The sequence below is a fragment of the Equus caballus genome, chromosome 17 (assembly GCF_041296265.1).
Source record: "Equus caballus isolate H_3958 breed thoroughbred chromosome 17, TB-T2T, whole genome shotgun sequence".
Classification (NCBI taxonomy): Eukaryota; Metazoa; Chordata; class Mammalia; order Perissodactyla; family Equidae; genus Equus; species Equus caballus.
The window spans coordinates 17,992,933-18,013,790 of NC_091700.1; the positions used below are offsets into that span (position 1 = coordinate 17,992,933).

At 37.6% G+C, this 20,858-nt stretch overlaps 1 protein-coding gene across 2 annotated transcripts in view; it reads left to right on the top strand.

Annotated features, from left to right (window-relative positions):
• MPHOSPH8 (M-phase phosphoprotein 8) overlaps positions 1–20,858 on the top strand; it is a 60,460-nt gene that overhangs the window by 15,911 nt on the left and 23,691 nt on the right. For both annotated transcript variants that reach the window (XM_023621330.2, NM_001171173.2), the window contains 4 exon segments: positions 3,774–3,929; positions 13,940–14,788; positions 16,131–16,230; positions 19,497–19,754. In XM_023621330.2, coding sequence (XP_023477098.2) covers positions 3,774–3,929; positions 13,940–14,788; positions 16,131–16,230; positions 19,497–19,754 — 1,363 coding nt within the window.

Sequence of the window (20,858 nt, forward strand, 5' to 3'; positions counted from 1 at the left end):
GCTCTCTCCCCCAAGAGGCTGATGCTGTAACTAATTGACTTGTTTATGCACATCAGGCAGAGAACCCCAGTTTTGTGCAGTAACACCAGCACAGTTTGTTTCTTCTTGCTTGGACTTAGCACCCTTATCAAGAATCAATTTGCCATAGATGTATAGGTTTATTTTTGGAGTCTCTCTATGCCTGTCCTTATGCTAGTACCATACTGTTGATTACTATAGCTTTGTAGTAAGTTTTGAAATTAAGAAGTGTGAGTTCTTTGACTTCATTTTCTTCAAGATTGCTTTGGCTATTCAGGGCATCTTGCAGTTGCGTATGAATCTGAGGATTCACTTTTCTATTTTTGTAAACAAGGCTATTGGAATTCTTAGAGAGATTGCATTGAATCTGTAGATTGCTTTGGATAGTGTTGAGATCTTAACAGTATTAAGTCTTGCTACCTAAAAACACAGATATCTTTCCACTAATTTGTCTTCTTTAATTTCAGCAATGTTTTGTAGTTTTTAGTGTGCAAGTCTTTTACCTCCTTTATTAATTTATTCCTAAGTATTTTATTCTCTTAGATGCTATTGTACATGGAATTGCTTTCTTAATTTCCCATTTGGATTATGCATTGCAGGTGTATAGAAACACAACTAATTTTTGTGCATTCGTCTTGTACCCTGCAACTTTGCTGAATTTGTTTATTAGATCTAGTTATTTTCTTGTGGATTCTTTGGGAGTTTCTTTATATAGAATCATATCATTTATGAATATAGTTTTACTTCCTCCTTTCCAACTTGAATGCCTTTTATATCTTATTCTTATCTAATTGCTCTGGCTAGAACTTGAATACAATGTTGAAAAGCAGTGGTGAAAGAAGGCATGTAACAGGTAATTTTTTAAAGAAAAAGTGTAAATGGCTTAATGATAATTTTGTAAGTAGACGTGGTGTAGAGCGGAAGTTGGCAGACTTTCTTTGTAAATCGCCATATACTATTTTAGATTTCATGGGTTGAGAGGCAAAATTGGGGTTTAAAGTTACTGTTCCCTATCATGGTAGAAACGTGACCTCAATCTCCTAAAAAGATCTTCCTTCTCTTAAAGACAGGGATGTCTCTTGAGAACTCACTGGAGTGTGTTATCTGCATCTGCCTTTGGCACTTAAACATACTGCCCTTGCAGTGTTAAATGACTTTCATATGCAGAAGCACGTTAAAGCTCAGGCCTCGGGTTTGAATTTCAGCTGAACTATTCGTTAGCTGTGTCATCTTTACTAGTTATGTTATATAGAACCTTCAGTTTTCTCATCCATAAAAGGAATAATAGTACTTCACAGGATTGTTGTAAAGATTAAATGAGCTATAAATGCCAAGGTTTAGACAGTGCACAACACATTGTAAAGCACTTGCTATAACTGTCATTCTTCTTTTATTTGTTGTCAACATTTAAAAATGTAACACCATTCTTAGCTCACAGGATGGGCAAAAAAGGAGGCAAGACTTGCTGTAGTTTGCTGACCCCTAGCACTGAGAGATGATCAGCTCTTGTATCTTGTGGAAGTGTAAATTGGATCCTCTTTGCTGAAAGGCATTTGGCAATGTATTTTAACAATCTTCACATGGCTTTATAATTGATCCCGTTGATCTCTCTTTTGGAATTTATTCTAACATCAGAGATGTGCAAGTATATTACAGCTTTATTTATAAAAACAAAAATTGCAAACAATCAAAGGAACTTTTGGTTTCCAAAGGGAGAGTTTTCACTGTGTTTTTTGTTGTATTTATGTGATGGAATAATGTTCAGTCACTAAAACTCATGTTTTTGAGAAATATTGAAACAAGAAGTTCTTGATATATGTGAAAAAGCAAGATAAAAATGATATTATCCCAGTGTTCTTAAAAATATATGTTAAGGGCCAGCCTCATGACGTAATGGTTAAGTTCACATGCTCCACTTCAGTGGCCTGGGGTTCATGGGTTCTGATCCCAGGCATGGACTTACACACCACTCATCAAGGCATGCTGTGGTGGTGTCTCGCATACAATATAGAAGATTGGCACAGATGTTAGCTCAGCAACAATCTTCCTCACCAAAAAATATATATATATATATATATATATAAAATATAAATTTATAAATACAAAAGATGAATGAAATAGATCAAATTGTTGTCAGTATCTCTGGGTGACTTTTATTTGGTTTTTCCTATTTTCCACTGATTTTCAAAGATTATGCATTGCTTATATAATTAGAATAAGACCTCAGATTTTGGTTTATGAAAAATGGATCAATGATACTGTGGTTTTTATTAATTTTAGAATGTTTAAATTGAGGTGTAATTGACTTATATTAGTTTCAGGTATACGATATAATGATTTGATATCTGTATACATTGCAAAATGATCATCACAGTAAGCCTAGTTAACATCCATCACCTTATGTAGTTACAAAACAATTTGTTTTTCTTGTGATGAGAACTTTTAACATCTGCTTTCTTAGCAACTTTTAAATATGCAATACAGTATTATTAATTATAGTCACTGATGCTGTGTGTTACATCCCAGGACTTATTTTATAACTTGAAGTTTGTACCTTTTGACCCCTTTCACCCATTTCTTCCATCCCCCACCCCCCCGCCCCCCCCCCCCCGCCACTGGAAACCACCAGTCTGTTCTCTGTATCTGTGAGCTTTTGGTTGGTTGGTTGGTTTTTTTTTGTTTTTAGATTCCACATATAAGTAAGATGATACAGTATTTGTGTTTGTTTGTCTGCCTTATTTCACTTAGCATAGTGCCCTTGAGGTTTTTCTTTGTTGTCACAAGTGGCAAGATTTCCTTTTTTATTGCTGAATAATATTCCATATTGTATATACCACATTTTTGTTTATCCATCCATTGATGGACACTTAGGTTGTTTCCATATCTTGGCTATAGTAAATAATGCTGCAGTGAACATGGGGGTACATATATCTTTTCAAGTTAAGTGTTTTCATTTTCTTGGAATAAATACCCAGAAGTGGAATTGCTGGATCATATGATAGTTCTGTTTTTAATTTTTTGAGAAATCTCCTTTCTGTTTTCCTTAGTGGCTGTACCAGTTTATATTGCCACCAACAGTATATAAGGGTTCCCTTTTCTCCACATCCTCACCAATACTTATCTTTTTTTTTTTAAGGTTTTTTTAATTTCCAGTTTTTCTTCCCCCCAAAGCCCCCCAGTACATAGTTATATATTTTACTTGTGGGTCCTTTTAGTTGTGGCATGTCGAACACCGCCTTAGCATGGCTTGATGAGCGTTGCCAGGTACACGCCCAGGATCCAAACTGGCAAAAGCCTGGGCCACCGAAGCAGAGTGCGAGAACTTAACCACTCGGCCCCATGGCCAGCCCCTCTTATCTTTTTGATAGTAGTCCTTCTAACAAGTATGAGGTGATATCTCATTGTGGTTTTCATTTGCATTTCCCTGACAATTAGTGATGCTGGGCATCTTTTCATGTGCCTGTTGGCCATCTGTATGTCTTCTTTGGAAAAATGTCTGTTCAGATCTTCTGCCTGTTTTTTAATCAGATTGTTTGATTTTTTGCTATTGAGATAGATGAGTTCTTTATATATTTTTTGGATATTAACCTCTTATGATTTACAAATATTTTCCCATTCAGTCAGTTGCCTTTTCATTTTGTTCATGATTTTCTATGCTGTGCAGACACTTTTTAGTTTGATATAGTCTCAGCAATTGTATGTTTTTAGAAATTTAATCAAGTTCTTTATTTGCCTGTTTTTAATTTATATGACAGGGTAAAATCCTTTACAAAGTGCGATGGAAAGGCTATACATCAGAGGATGACACCTGGGAGCCTGAAGTTCATCTTGAGGACTGTAAAGAAGTTCTTCTCGAATTTAGGAAGAAAATTACAGATAACAAAGCTAAACCAGTCAAGAAAGATATTCAGGTATCGTGTCTTATCTCATATTCCTTTTATTTTTTTAGTACAATAAGTTTATTAAAAAGTTTTGTGATATAAAGAATGTGCAGTAAAGAATTCACAAATAATAGTAAAGTCCACAATATTCCTATTGTAAATTCTGTAGAGCCAATTCATTCTCACAGAACGCTTTCATTGATTTTTGCCAAACTCTTCTTTCTGTAACCAACCTGTGATTGCAATTAATTTGAAACAGGTATAGTTCAAATATGTTGGTTAATATTTTCCTTTAATTCAAGAGTAAGATGAAAGTGGGAGGAAAAGAGACGTGTTGAAACTTTCCTTGTTTGTCCAAGATGTAAGCATCTTGTTTTTATATACCTGAGGATTATTTTTTGTGCTATTCATATTAGTACTACAGATACTGCGCATACTTTTATATTTAATCTGTATTATTAACATATTTCTATGTCTGATTTTTCTGCTAGTTAATTAAAACAATTCTTAGATCATTTTATAAAGCTATAAATTTTAGTACATTTCAGGTTATTAATAGGTTTGATTATCCAGGTCTTTTGTTTTTGCCTCTATTCCCATTTCAATTTTTAGCTACTTTATTGGGTTTTAGTAGCTCTTCCTGATGGTAAGGAAGGATAAAGAGATGAAAGGAACTCAAAAAAGTTAAATTTCTGTTATCAGCAGTTTGGAAAAAGATTTTCTGGTGGGATGGAGTGGGATAATGTTAAACTAACACACGTTTGGTTTAAACGTTTTCTTCTCTGGATTTGTCCACTGTTTTATCCTTGATTCTCTTATTACACAGATAATTGAATTGGCTTTATTTATGAACCTTGTAAGAATTTCCTATTTTACTTTTCCATGTAAATTTCATTTATAGCTTGTATTTATAAATTGAACCAGCTCTTATTCAACTTGTTGCTTTTCCTTTTATAGTTTTCTGCTTAAATCCTGGGAGCACTGCTTGCTTAGGACTTAGTAAGCATCATAGAAGTTAGAAATGGTTTCTAAAATAACCAAAAAAATGTTTGTTAATGCTATTTACCAGGAAAATATGCATGATGCAGAAATGATACTTGTTCATTAAAATACTTTTATTATCATTTAGCATTTGGATACCTTTTATCTTTTTGCTGACCATCAGATATTTCAAACTAAAAAAAAAACTGAGGTGCTGTTTAACATTCATGGGTGTGATATGGTCAAGCTGTTCATTTTAAATAAACTGAAAATCTACAAATAAGGTGACCACTGGTCTGCCTTGAGCTTTGATAGTTGATGTTGTATGACACAGATGAGTCTCGACTGTACTGTTACATCAACATTTTACCATTTTTGCCTTTTGGGGGTTTTTTCTTTCTTTTTTTCAGGGATAGCTTTTTGTAGTAGACACAGTGTTTTATGGGTCAGACCCTTACATGGTCACAGTTACACAAACATAGGTAAAGTCTGTCTTGCTCTTGAGGTTCCTTGCAAGTTGTACACATAGAATCTATCTTTTTTAAAGATTTTTTAATTTTTCCTTTTTCTCCCCAAAGCCCTCCAGTACATAGTTGTGTGTCCTTCTGGTTGTGGCATGTGGGATGCCCCCTCAGCATGACTTGATGAGCGGTGGCATGTCCACGCCCAGGATCCGAACTGGCAACACCCTGGGCCGCCGAAGCAGAGAGCACGAACTTAACCACTCAGCCCCGGGGCCACCCCTGGGATCTTTCTTTTAAAGATAGTACCATATACTAAAGACTTTTTCTTCTGCTTTTCTTTTTATTTTATTTATTTATTCTTTTTGAGGAAGATTAACCCGGAGCTAACGTCCGCCACCAATCTTTCTCATTTTTGCTGAGGAAAACTGGCCCTGAGCTAACATCTGTGCCCATCTTCCTCTACTTTATGTGGGAGTGGGATGCCTGCCACAGCATGGCTTGACAAGCAGTGCGTAGGTCCACATCCAGGATCCAAGCTGGTGAGCCCTGGGCCGCTGAAGCAAAACATGCGAACTTAACCACTGTGCCATCGGGCTGGCCTCCTTCTTGTAAAATAATTTTTTATTAATACATATTCTAACCAACAAACAAGTATGTTTTTGAAAAAATTATGAAACAATCACCTGTGTACCTACTACTCAGCTAAGAGATAGTTCTGCCTCTTAAAATTTATCTGAGGATAACTTTTTTTTTAGGGATAGTTTTTTGAATTACTTCTGTCTCTTGAAGTTTGGCTATAAAGTAATAAATATATATACCCTTTTAATGTAAAACGAATTAGAATTTGTGCTTCCAAAACATTATTTATTTATTTTTTTTTTTTTTTAAGATTTTATTTTTTCCCTTTTCTCCCCAAAGCCCCCCGGTACATAGTTGTATATTCTTTGTTGTGGGTCCTTCTAGTTGTGGCATGTGGGACACTGCCTCAGCGTGGTTCGATGAGCAGTGTCATGTCCGCGCCCAGGATTCGAACCAACGAAACACTGGGCCGCCTGCAGCGGAGTGCGCGAACTTAACGGCTCGGCCATGGGGCCAGCCCCCCAAAACATTATTTTTAAGAGTGTACCTATTATGCAGTAAAGTTACTCCAATAATGCTGTGGCCCAAAATGGTTTTAAATTTTTTCTTTCAGAATTGTCTTTAATGTCATGGAAGAAAAATAATTTCTAGTGATACCTCATGTTTGACTCAAAATAGTGCTCCAAAAAGCATGGTAAAGGTTCTCAAAGTGCAAGAGTGCACTTCCAAAAGTGTTCTGAGCAGTGATTGCACTGTTGAAAAGCTCATGGTTTCCAAAGGTGATTGCCTAGAGGGAGAAGACGCTGGGGGCTGTGTTGTACCTTTTGCAGGTGTATCCTCAGTCACTTTGTCATCACGCCTCGTACACATTATTGCTGGACATTCCCATAGATGGCGATGTTACGTAAATAGAGTAGGTAATTATATCTTGAATTGTTTTGGTCAGCCCCACTTTATGCCTGTTGACTTGGTATAATTATTAATAGAGCCCCATTTCATTTTCAAAGTTGTCCTGATTTGGGTAATAAGTAATATGTTTATTTTACCTGAGAGACTATTAAAATGAGTAAAAAGACAGGTTGCTAGTGTACTAGAAGTGCTCAGACCTGTGGTATGTGTGATTTCAATTCTTTGTTGTGATTATTTTATAGTTATTTTTGAAGTTATCGCTTTAGACATTTGTCTACATGTTCTCTGATGGCAAACAAGAGCTGTTCATCAGATGGTAACTAATTTTATATCCTGACTTCATTGAACCTGGCCAGGGGCTCCAGGGCTGGCTCACCCAGGCACAACTAACCTACTGATTCATTTAAAATATGGCTAAATAATCATTTCAAACATCGTATTTTGATGCCTGAAGTCAAACTACTAGATTTATAATCTATTTGCATCAAGCTGTTTCATATTTAAAATCTACAGGTTGTAACTGGGGAGTAGTCTAATGACCAAATTAAAAATCTTTTTTCAAAGTTTTTTGCTGAAAAGCCATGATTAGAGCTCTTCCCAGATGACTGAGGAAGAATAAGAAGGATCAGGAGCTTACAGGTGACCCTGCCCCCCTATTGTAGTGACAGCTCTACAGACACCAGATTGGGCCAGGAGTACTGCTGGCTGACCTGACAAAGCAGAGCAACAGGGAAGGTGCAGAAGGACCGTGGCAGTGAGGAGACAACGCTCTAGTTGGTTTAGAGGCCTGATTTTAGAGTTTTGATGAGTGGAAACTCCTGGGGGATCTTTTTTATTTATACGCTTGAGGATTTTCAGAACTTTAGAATACTTTTAAGTTGTTTTTCCTGATAAAAGGAATAACTCTGACTTCTTTGCTAACTATTTCATGTTCATTCATTTAAAAAAAATCTAGTTGTAATATGTGACAGTCACTAGGCATACAAAGAAAAATAAGATCTATCCTGGCCTTCAGGAGCTCCCGGGACAGTCAAGAGGAGGGCTAGGCAAACAGGAAACTAAACTGTAGAGTGAAGAACATTCTCAGGCAGCTGTGTGTGTGCTGTGGAAAATCTAACAGAGGAAGGAGCAACTAACTTTCTAAGATAAGCATAAAAGTTATATTACAGAGGATTCATCGTTTGGCCTAAGCCCTGAAAGATGAGGAATTCAGGGGATCCTGGGTGGGGAAGCAGATACGGAGATGTGCAGAAGCACACGTTTTGAGAATAATGAGAAGGGCTAGAGCACTGACCAGGAAAGTAGCAGGAGTGAGGCTGGGCAGAGCCTAGGAAGAAAGTCATAGCAGCCGAGGTTAAACTTGATCGCTCCAGTGGTCAAAAGACCAGCAGAAGTTTTGAGGGAAGTCGTATGATCAGATTTCTATTTTAGGAAGATGATTTTTGGAGAATTTTATTAAGGGAAATTTGAACATTTAAGAAAGGAGAGGGCAGTATCACAAGACTCCAGTGTTTGTCACCCAGTTTCAGTCATCAGTACTTTGCCATTCTTCTTTTTTCTGTCTACTCCTCCCCCTCTGCTTTTTCATTTGCTGGAGTATTTTAAAGCATATTCCAGATATGACATCACTTCACCCTGAAATACTTCAGTAGGTAAAAGGAATTGTTAAAACATAACCATTATAACATTATCATGCCAAAAAAAGGTTTACACTTATTAATGTCTTCTAATATCTAATAATGTGTTGAGTTTTCCCCAGTTGTCTCAAAAATATAAAACAAAACATGTCTTTTTGTTGATTTGATTGAATTGGGCATTGAAAAAGTCTACCCATTATATATCATTGATAATCTCTAAAATCTCGTTTAATCTATAACAGTTTCTTCCCCTAACTTCTCCCTTCTTTCTCCGTATTGTTTATCTGATGAAGAAACTAGGACTTTTTTGTAGAATTTTCCATATTTTGAGTTTGGCCGGGTGCATGGTGTCTTTTAACATGTTCCTCTATCCCCCATATTCCTGTAAGCTGGTAGCTAGATAAAGAAGCATGATTACATTCAGGTTTGATTTTTTTCTTTTGGCAAGGATAGTCATAGGTAGTGTTCTGTACCTCCTCTTGCAGCATACCAGAAAGCACATAATGTCTCCCTGACTCCCTTACAATGAGCTTAAAAGCGATCGTTGAGATTAGGTATTTTCAGTGTGATCCATCATTAGAAAGCTCCTAACATTTCATGTGTATGTTTTAGGAGCTGCTGATGATCATGGCCTAGAACCATTCTTCATTAGAGGTTGGAAAATAGTGAGTTTCTAATTCTGTCATCCCTCCTGCCTTTATTAGCAGGAAGATCATTCCGAAAACACTGGTCATGATACTGAAATGGGGAGACTGCTGGCTGAGAGAGGCAAAGAACTGAATTAGGGTACTGTAGGTTGGAGAATTGAGTTCATGTTCCGAGGATTTAGTGACTGATCTGACATAGCGGAAAACGTGAAGTCAAAGATGAGTAAGATTACCACTTTGGGAACCTAGATAAATGATGCTGTTATTTAGGCAACAGGTCCAGTTTTGAACACGTTAGATTTTAGTTACTTTTTGGTCGTCCAAATAAGGATGTCCAGTCTCTCCAATTGGAAATATTGGTTTGAGTTGAAGAGCAAGATTTGGGCTGGAAATGTAGATTGGGGAATTGGTGGGGCGTGCAGGATAGTGTTTCTTATTAGTTCCAAGTAATAATCTGATGACTGTAAGTATTTTGAAAAAATAGTTTAGAGTTTTGTAATTCTTGTTTAAAAAATTTTTTGAAGTAAAATTAGTTATACATGTAGCAAGATTAAATTTATTCTTCCTCCTTTTCCACCTTCTTTTCCCTTTACTTTTATGGAAAGTTTAAATAAAAACAGGCTATTCGATTTGGGAATGAGGAGGTCAATACCAGTTTTTAGCAAAATGATTTTCAAGAGGGGGGAAGTCACTTACAAACTCTTTAAGGTCAGATTGAGAAAGGAGAAATCGTTAAGTACTCTTACAGATAGTGCTTAAAGCAAAGGGTGGCTGTAGGGCCAGGAGACGCTGTCTGAAGCACTGGAGAGCAAGCTGAATTCCTCAACGTGTATTTTATAACAACAATACTCTCCTGCATTATCGTACTCTGGAGAATTTAAGTTTATCACTGTGACACACCAATAGTCTTATATCAGCAGTGTGGCAATCTCATATACAGCTGCCTTCGTTGAGATTTCCCTGTTTGTCCTGCAACGTCCAGTACTACTTTCTGTCATGTGGTGTGTTTAGTTCCATTCGCATCTTTCTAGTTTCCTTTCTTCTAGACAGTTCCATGACCTTTTGCCCCCTGCTTTTTTTAAGAGTCCAGACCAGTTGTTTTATAGAAAGTTGTTAACATTGGAATTAGATGGATGCTAATTAATGTTAAACACAAATAAACAGTATTTTTTCATTGGAATTAGATGATTTGCTTCCTCGTGATTAGATCCAATGTAAAACATTCTAGCAGATGTGTTCCATAGACGCTGCACGTTACATCAAGAGATGGAGGATGTGTCAGTGGTCTCATTGATTGGAGAGGTTAAATTGTATGATAAAGTGAGGGCCATTATTTTTTCTCCCTTTTTAAAGGTATGTTTTTCTCTTTTAAAATAAGTAACATGAAGAATAAATACTCTAATAATAAGTAATCCTCAAGACTGTGAGAGTCGCGTTCCCCAACAACTTCTCACCCCATCATTTTAAAATACCTTGAGGATTCTTGCCTCAATTAGTTATTACTGTGGTGGTTACAAAATAGGGTTTTTTCTAATTCTGTTACTCTGTATTTTTCAGTTTGTATCCTATAAAGAGCAGCTCCTCCCTCCCTTAAATTTTTTAGTATCAGTACACACTCACGGAATCTTTTTATTCAGCATGTTAATCTTTACTGTTATATTCATGTTAACACTAAAACGGTTTGGAATTTGGCTAGTGGGAGCCCCTCTAGGCCAGCGCCTGTGTCCTTTTGATATTTCCCCTTGTGTTTTGAGCACATTTTTGCTTTTTAACACAAGATACTCCAGCATTACCAGGGACTTGGCTGCTCCAACCCTGGTATCAACCATTTCTTTTTAGAGGGGAATAGGATTTAGAAACCAAGACGTACTTACTGCTTCTGGGACGTCATCATTTCTAGGCCCTTTAAGTAGACAGAGCTGAAGGAAAAACTAAATATCTCTGTTTTAAATCATAGATTCATCTTGATGTCTGTAATTTCAGTCCATCCTCACGGGGCCCTCCTCTCATTCCCAATGGCCTTCCTTCTGTCTTCCTCTTTCTACCATGAGAACTCTGATTCGTGTCAACTTTCTGTGTCCTCATTTACTCAATCCTACAGTAATTGGAAATTAGTTTCAGATTTGCTACACCCATTATACCGTAAAATTCTAAACTTTTTGCAGTTCTTTTTCTCCTTAGAGTATATTCACTGAGGGTGTTCAGTGTTCAGAAGTTATTTGGGGGGATTAATTCTTTTTTTTCTACTCTGTGATTATGTTAGTTTGATAACCAAGTTCATTTGTTTGATTGTTAAGTAGCACCTGTTTTCTCCTTGCCTTCCCTTTCCCTCCAAATCTAATTTGAAGTGCTGTCCTTTTACTCTCAGTTTATAACTACAAGGCAATCAGCAAGAACATTATGCTTTGGTATTTCCTCATTGTTTTGGTAAGAGTCAGAGCGTTTAGTCATTACATCCTGTACTCTCTTATAACCATCATTCAGCCTTAATTCTAGAAGCTAATGCTTTCCACCTATCCTTATTTTGAGGTCTGTACAGTCATTTTTGGTTATCTGAAGCTCATTCTTTAGCACAGTAGTTCACAAAGTGTGGACTGTAGGCCAGGAGCACCAGTCGTCCTCATCTGGGAAGGCATTGGAAATGCAGCCTCTGGGGTGCACAGTTGCGTGGGTTCCAGCCCCCTGGGTTTGGCAAGCCCTCCAGCATTCTGATGCACGCTGAGGCTTTAGAACCACCTCTGTAGGAGGGGCTCCTGAGAACGGTGTGCCCAGGGTTCCTGTGTTTCATTACAGTTTGTTGACAGCCTTTGTCCTTGACAGCCAGTTTGACTGGATATAAATTTCTTGGCTCATATTTTCTTGAGTATCTTAACGTGTTTTTCCATTGTCATCTGGCATAAAATATTGCCCTTTAATGATGAATCTAAGTTCCTTTCTCTTATAAGTGGCTTAGTCTTTTTGCCTGATGCCTCAAAGTTTTGTTTATTTAGTTTCACGTGTTTCAGAGGCATGTCTTTCTGGCAGGCTTTTATTGTTTTTAGGATAGCTACTCTTGCTTAGTCTGTTTTTTCTTAACAGCTTAGTAAAACATTCTGTCCTAATCATTTTCTGCTGCTCATATTTATATGAAATTACTTCTCCCGAAATTTTAGGAGGCAGAGGAGGGGAATAGCTTTATGATTCCTGAGCACCTTCCTTTTATTAGTTTTATGAAGGGTTAAAAAATATGGCCTTAACCGGCCTGGTGGCACAGCAGTTAAGTTCTCACATTCCACTTCGGTGGCCCAGGGTTTGCCAGTTCAGATCCTGGCTGCAGACCTATGCACTGCTTGTCAAGTCACACCGTGGCAGGCATCACACATATAAAGTGGAGGAAGATGGACAGGGATGTTAGCTCAGGGCCATTGTTCCTCAGCAAAAAGAGGAGGATTGGCGGCAGATGTTAGCTCAGGTCTAATCTTCCTCAAAAAAAAAATCCCTTAAGCTTGATGAGATCTTTATTCCTGGGTGTGGTTTCACCCTGCCCTTACCACCACTTATGTCAGAATTTTCTTTTTGTTTATTTCTATTTTTCCTGTCCTACTTTATTTGGAATCTGATCTCAGCAGTTACTCATTGTGGGGCTTTGTCATAGATGTCCTGGAAGGGAGCGTTGCTGGGTACTTGGAGAGTTCACAGGGCTTGGCCCTGCCAGGCCCCCACATACCTGTAGTCACCACATGCAGGTGCCTCTCGTCCCCCTTCAGCTGCTCCTCTCAGATGGGCCTGCAGACTTTTAGTGGTTCCTTCCATTTTCATTGCTGCCTTTGCTTCCTCTTGAATAGATACTCATACCATACAGGTGTTATAGCTGTGAGTAGTGTGTCCCCCCCACTTATATTTTGAGGTTCATTGGGATACTTTGCCACTTAATTTTGTTAAGTAGATGTTAATTTTGTTTAACGTTGTCTGTGGGGGGTTTGTTTTGCTGTCCTAGTTGGTTTGTCTTTATAAAGCGATTCAGGGAGATTCAAAAGTTATGCAATGCCTCTGTGTTCTCACTATCTTAGTAACCTTGGTGGCATTCATTTCTTGGGCACTATAGGGAAAACTTGAAACCACACCTATCTTTTCCCTCCCTTCTTTCCACCCTCCCCTGCCCCGTCATTTAGGAGAATAGAATTTGGGGAATTGGGAACTGAAAATACCGTTCACAGTGTGTTTGTGTCTATACAAGTACTTTATTCTTAAGGTTTTTCGGGCTTTTCTGTTTTTTTTAAGAATAGGAGAACATTTTTTCCACGGAAGGTATTTCAGATTGTATAACACAAATCAAATCAGTCGGGGACGGAAGATTTGTGTGCGGTCCTGCTTGTTCCATATATAACTGTGGAAGGTAATGACAGGCTTAAGGACATTCTGGGATCCAAAGTCTTAAATACCTTTGGGTTTGGATTGGTAACAACTTTTTTGGCAACGAAGAAAGCCTGTACAAATTACTTCCTTGGTGTTTTTGGAAGTTTTGAAGTTTAAATTATGTACAACCCCCCATACCTAAGACTGTTATTGTTCACTTCTGCTTGAGTTTGAGACCTTCAGCAGTGCTAACATTTTCTCTCTCTGTGCTTATGTACTTTCTTAAGTACATAGCATTGCTACCAGCTTTGTGCTAAATCAGAGATATAACTTGTGTTATACAATGTCAATGTAGGTAAGTAATTTTATAAGGAGTTGAGAAACTGCTAGGAAAAGAAAAATTTCTACCAGATTTCATTAGTACTCCTTTTCAAGACCTTTTAAATTAATACCTTAATGAGTATTTATATCTTTTTTATATTTTATAGAGACTGTCCTTAAATAATGACATATTTGAGGCAAACTCTGATAGCGATCAGCAAAGTGAGACAAAAGAAGATACTTCTCCAAAGAAGAAAAAGAAAAAATTAAGGCACAGGGAAGAGAAAAGCCCAGATGATCTGAAAAAGAAAAAAGCAAAGACTGGGAAACTGAAAGATAAACCCAAACCAGACCTAGAGAGCTCCTCTGAAAGTTTAGTTTTTGATTTAAGGACAAAGAAAAGAATTTTAGAAGCCAAAGAAGAATTAAAGGAATCCAAAAAGCCCAAAAAAGATGATATGAAAGAAACTAAGGAGTCAAAGAAAGTTAAAAAGGGTGAAATAAGAGATTTAAAGACTAAAATAAGAGAAGATTCCAAAGAAAACAGAAAAACAAAAAAAGAGAAATCTGTTGAATCTCAGTTGGAAACTGAATCAAATGTACTTAACGATTCCCCTTTTCAAGAAGATGACAATGAGGATTCACATTCTGACAACAGAGAGGAGAAACTAAAGATTAAAAGTGCAAAAGAGAAAGCAGGGCAAGATGTAATTCAAGATACTGTTTTTGATAAGGAGCTGGATGGCCCCGTAAGTGCTGATGAGGATACTGATGGCAAAGCAAAGAGGAAAAAAAAGAAACCGAGAAAGACTGAGGAATTTAAAGAGAGCAAAAAGCTAGAAAACAAGAACCTTTTCCTAGAGAAGAAAAATATACATAGAAAACAAAAGAATCAAGACAAAGGCAAAAGTACTACAGAGTTAGATAAGCTGACCCCTGCTTCTGCCCAAACACAGAAGAGTTCACGGTTGGGTGGGGAAGAAAGGAGCCTCAGGTCCTCTGACTCAGCTGGGGAAGTGAGTATGGGGGCTGGGGGTAGGGGGCAGGTGGAGGATTAGACTGAAGGATGACAGTAAAACCTTCAAGATATTCAAACCAAGAGACATTCAAACCAAGCCAGCACTCTTCTGAGTGATCAACAAGTTTCACAAATAATGACGCGAAGCAACAGGCTGCAGGAAGAGTCTTGCTGTCGTTAGGGAGTTACTTAATAGTGTGAGTCGTACTAGGCAGTTACACATGCTGGAGATCAGCCAGCTTTTGGACCTCCTCAGCTGATCTCTCAGTCTTCAGACTTGCTGTCTTTTAGACTAAGTACAAGAAGAAAATTGAGGGCTAATTTGTGGACAAAAGTCAAGGTCTTTTTTAAAGAGGTACTCAGATGGTGTGTAGCCTTGTAGTAAAAGCTTGTAGCTTCCTCAGCTGATTTTATTAGCTTCTCACATCCTACTTGATATTTTCACTCTGTTGTCTTAGGAATGTACCACTTTTTACTTACTGGTACATAGAGTGCATTAACATTAAAAATCTAATCCTTACAAAAATGTATTTAATAGAGTTTATACTATTATTATAAAAATATTTTTATGTGGTTTTTCAAAATGGAAATATTTTCCACATTACGAAAGTTTTCATATATGCAGTATTTATCAAGGGCTATAAAAAAGATAATTTTCTTCCATCCATTATTCCTAGTTTGTGGATTTATCTTAAGGAAATCATTTTAAAGGGCAAAAAACTATGTATACAAAGATATTTATGGCAGTGTTATCTTCGCTAAAACTAATACCAGTCTGACTAGTCATGAGGGAAATGGTTAAAAAAATATATCAACTTGGGGACAATTACATATCCATTTAATTGTTAATTATGAGGTCGGTGTAGCAAAAATAGAAAAGTTTACAGAGTGTTACGATGAAGAAAACCACACATATGAATACAGTCATGTAAAAATATCTATGCACTGTAAATAGAGAAAAGTGAATTTTAAACAGCAAAATTATCCAAAATTACAATGATAAGAAGGGAAAATGTTTGGAGGAATAAAAATAGTCATGTTTTTGTTATGGCTGTAGGTGAATGTTTGTTGGAATTTTCTTTATTTTTAATATAAAAAAGTTCTTAAAAGAGAGTGAGGACACTGGTGTCAGGTTTTGGTTTTGATATTTGGTAGGTTCTCATGGCTGAGGGGTAGTTTTGATTGAGGAGGCAGTTGATGTGAGAAAGGTGTAACAATCAGTGGTCATGTGCCACAGTGCACAAGGCACCCTGAGGTCAGGGACCCTCATTTTCCACTTTTTGGATAGGCAGTATCAGCTCTTTGTCTGTTCTTGTGGTTCTGACGTATGTCTGTTTCAGGAGAAAGAGACAAAAAAAAATGAGCCCAAAGAAAAATACCAGAAGAGGCATGATTTGGACAAGGAAGAAAAAGGCCGAAAAGAGCCAAAGGGATTAAAGAGTGAGTGTGCATGCCAGTGCTTTACCACTTAACGTTGCCATCTTTCAGACAAGGGATGCCATTCACTTTGAAGACAGTCTTTCCTACCCTGAGTGTCATAGAGCTGGAAAATTTCATTCACTGGGGAATTTAGAACCTTATGCCACTTTTGTTTAACCAGTTACTTTAGTTTATTATATAAAAATTTATATTGTTTTCATAATTAATTTGTTCCCTTCTGTTCACCTTGTTCTTTCTCCTTTGGAGTGTGGTGATGGAGTACATTAGAATTACAGAGATAGGAAATTAGTTATGGTGGGGGGAAAAAGTCTTTTAAAGTGGACCCTAAATGAGACAAACTATTTAATATATTTATTGTATTTAGCTCTGTGTCATTTGTATAAATACAATATTGACACACATTTTGGATCGTGTCAAGATATACACCATAATCAAGAATCCGTACGACATGTCAATACTGGAACAAGTACTGTATAAAACATTCACCGTTAACAGTGTTTCAGTAAGCCCCAGGGGTATTTTAGTTAAGGTACCAAGAGTACTTCGAACACGTTCTTACGGAAGCAGTGATTCTAGGAGATGGATAATTTCCCCTAGGTTTTGTCCCAAAAGCTGTTACATAACTGGGGTGGTATTAAAAGTAGATTTTGGTTCTAAGGCTAGCCTGGACTTAGCAGTATGCAGCAGGCCAGTGGAAGCTAGGAAGGAGCAATGGTTGTTTGGATGGCTCATACATAAAGTGACTGTAATTTAGACTCTGTTCCAAGTAACACAACAATCTGTCACTCTTCAAAGAGTGATGAAGATTCAAAATATTGCTAAAATTGGAGCTGGTTCATTAACTTTTTCTTCCTTCTAGCATCTTATATGTCAATTTCAGGTACATTTTTAACTGTGAATGGATAGTCTTAAATTACTATTCATTCCTTTATAATGATACTCACTGGCAGTCCGATTTTCCATATCCCTGCTAAAAAGACCTATCTGCTATGTACCCAGAGTTTATAATAGAGTTCTTCCTAATTTTGTTCCGTTCTACCCTTTTGTTGGGTCATCATGGCAGGTCTAGTGCTTTGCCAGTTTCCTTTCCATTTTTATCTTTAGCTAAAAGCTGAGTGGATTTTCAGAGGCATCAGGTACCAGTTGTAGAAGTGCGTGGTCAGCGTGCTGGCACCCTTCATTTCCCCCACTTACCACCAGAAGTCATCTTTGTACAAGGTTAGCTTTAGGTTGGAGTTATAGGCAGTTGTCTTAGCAGAAGGACAGTTGGTGGCATGACTAGGATTATTCTGAGGCTCGCTGTTCGGTAGGCCCTTGTCAAAACTGGGAGTATTCAGAACAGCAGATTAACAGCCATTCACTTTGGACCCCTACTAAATACTGAGCAGCCAGTAGAAAAACCAGCTGAAACAACCTCATGGCTTTTTTTCCTTTCTAATTTTTTTTTTTTAATTTTATTGAGGTCATATTGGCTTATAACATTGTGTGATTTCAGGTGTATGTTATTGGATATCAGTTTCTGTATAGACTGCATGCTGCTCACCACCAAGTCTAATTTTTATCCATCACAGTACATGAGCCCCTTTAGTCCTTTCACCCACTTCCCCTTTCCCCTAGGTACTCCTCCACCCTCTTCCCCTCTGGGAACCACTAATCTCTTCTCCTTATCCCTGTGTTTGTGTATCTTCCACATATGAGTGAAATCATGCGGTGTTTGTCTTTCTCTGTCTGGCTTATCATGCTTAACTAATAGCCTCAAAGTCCATTGATGTCGCACATGGGGCAATTTTGTCCTTTTTTATGGCCAAGTAGTATTCCCTTGTGTATATATACCACACCTTTTTCATCCATCCATCAGTTGATGGCCACTTGAGTTGCTTCCATGTTGTGGCTACTGTGAATAATGCTGCAATCAACATAGGGGTACATAGATCTCTTTGTATTGTTGATTTCACATTCTTTGGATAAATACCCAGTAGTGGGATAAGCTGGATCATATAGTATTTCTATTTTTAACTTTGTGAGAAATCTCCATACTGTTTTCCATAGTGGCTGCACCAGTTTGTGTTCCCACCAGCAGTGTAGGAGGGTTCCCTTTTCTCCACGTCCTCTCCAACACTTACTGTTTCTCATCTCGTTAATTATAGCCATTCTGATGGGTGTGAGGTGGTATCTTAGTGTAGTTTTGATTTGCATGTCCCTGATGATTAGTGATGTTGAACATCTTTTCATGTGCCTGTTGGCCATCTGTATACCTTCTTTAGAAAAATGTCCATTCATATCCTCTGCCCATTTTTTGAAATGAGGTTGTTTGTTTTTTTGTTGTTGAGTTGTATGAGTTCTTTATATATTTTGGAAATTAACCCCTTGTCAGATGTATGATTTGCAAATATTTTCTCCCAGTTGGTGGGTTGTCTTTTTGTTTTGTTCCTGGTTTTCGTTTCCTTGCGGAAGCTCTTTAGTCTGATGTAGTCCCATTTGTTTATTTTTCTTTTGTTTCCCTTATCTGATTAGACATGGTATTCAAAAAGATGCTGCTGAGACTGATATCAAAGAGTGTACTGCCTGTATTTTCTTCCAAGAGTTTTACGGTTTCAGGTCTTACATTCAAGACTTTAATCCATTTTGAGTTAATTTTTGTGTATGGAGAAAGATAATGGTCTGCTTTCATTCTTTTGTATGTGGCTATTCAATTTTCCCGACACCATTTATTGAAGAGACTTCTTTCTCCATTGTATGTTCTTGGCTCCTTTGTTGAAGATTAGCTGTCTGTAGATGTGTGAGTTTATTTCTGGGCTTTCAGTTCTGTTCCATTGATCTGTATGTCTGTTTCTGTACCAGTATCATGCTGTTTTGATTACTGTAGCTGTATAGTATATTTGAATTCAGTGATAATCTGATCTTGCTTTATAACCAAGGCAGATATTAGTAAAAATTAAGAGAATATCTGTTTCTTTAACACTAACCCAGATTTTTTTGGTATTTTTTTTAATGTTTGGGATTTTTTGCTAAGGAAGATTCACTCTGAGCTAATATCTTTTACTAATCTTCCTTTAAAAAAAAAAAAAATGTGTGCTGCCACCACAGCTTGGTCACTGACAGGCAAGTGGTGTGGTTCTGTGCCCAGGAACCGAACCCAGGCCACCAAAGCAGAGTGTGCCCAAATTTAACCGCTAGGCCACTGGGGCTGGCTCTAACCCAGATTTTCTTTTGGTTACAACAAAAATTTGTGACTCATTTATAATCAATTTTATGTTTTTCACTAGCATTTAAAGAAATCAGAAATGCATTTGATTTATTTAAATTAACTCCAGAAGAAAAAAATGATTTCCCTGAGAATAATCGGAAAAGAGAAGAAATACCACTGGATTGTAAAATCACAGAAGATCACAAAACCAAGGAAAACAAGCAGTTACTTAAAGAAAGGAGGAGTACAAGAGATGAAATGGACACTTGGGCGTACATAGCTGCTGAAGGTGATCAAGAGGCTCTAGACAGTGTGTGCCAAGTGGATGAGAATTCTGGTAAGTGTGTTTGCAGTCATTTTGCAAAACTGTTTGAGTACTGCGCCATATTATTTCCCTCTCCTCACTCTTCTCTGCTACTGTAATTCTGATCTCAAGATCAGAAAATAAAGGAGTAGAACATTTTATTTGAATCTCCTGAATAAATAACTTTTAATATCAAAGACCTAGGTCATCCTGTGAGTTCTAAAGTGATCAAACATTTTCTGAGTCCCTATCATGCACTGTTAGAAATTACAAAGATTTCTGGTTTTCCACCTTAACCTACTCTTGCCAAGCAGCTGATTGTATATCTTAGTAGATTTTTTTCATAAAATTGTCAAATACAGACTTATTTGTATCCTGCCCTTTTAGCTTTGCGGTAAATAGCATTTTCTAAATAAGATTATATTGTAAACGCTCTCCTGAGGATATTGAATTCCAAGTCGTCTTAGGAGGGGAGGCCCATGTATAAAATACAAAGTACAACAGCTGTGGGGAGGAGTAAGGAAAAGAGTACGTATATAGATTGATAACTACAACAGAATAAACAAAAGAGGTTAATCTGATGAACTTTGTATAGTTTGTGAATCTTGAGAAACAGTTGAGAATTTTTTAAATATTTTAGAATATATGGTGGACTAGATAAATCTGGGGGCCCTCTTACTGCAAAACAGCTAGATCCTGGATATTAGGTAACATATTCTTTTTGAGGCATTGCTGAGCTTGCAGGAAGTTGGGACAGTTTCTAGAACCAGTAGACAAGGGGGAGGAAGTGGGTTGCCCAGAGGGCAAATGCCAAATAGCAGCAGTGCTGTTGGGACACCACGCTCTAAAGAACAGACCTGGAGGTGATGGGTGGCAGCCTCTAGAGTTCCCCGGATGAAATCTGATACTGGCCCCTGTGCACAGAGGGCAAGGAGAGACCAAAGAAAGAGGCAGACCACTCCAGACAGGTAGGCGGGCAGGTTAATAAAGGGGACTACCTATGAGGTTTGTCTTGGGCGGCTGCAGCACAGGTAGATCTCCACACCCACCTGCCAGAATCTTAACAGTTTATATAGAGGCCTTAACTGGGTTTAGTCACGTTTTCAGTGTCCATTCAGTGTCATGTTCTTTTGCCCA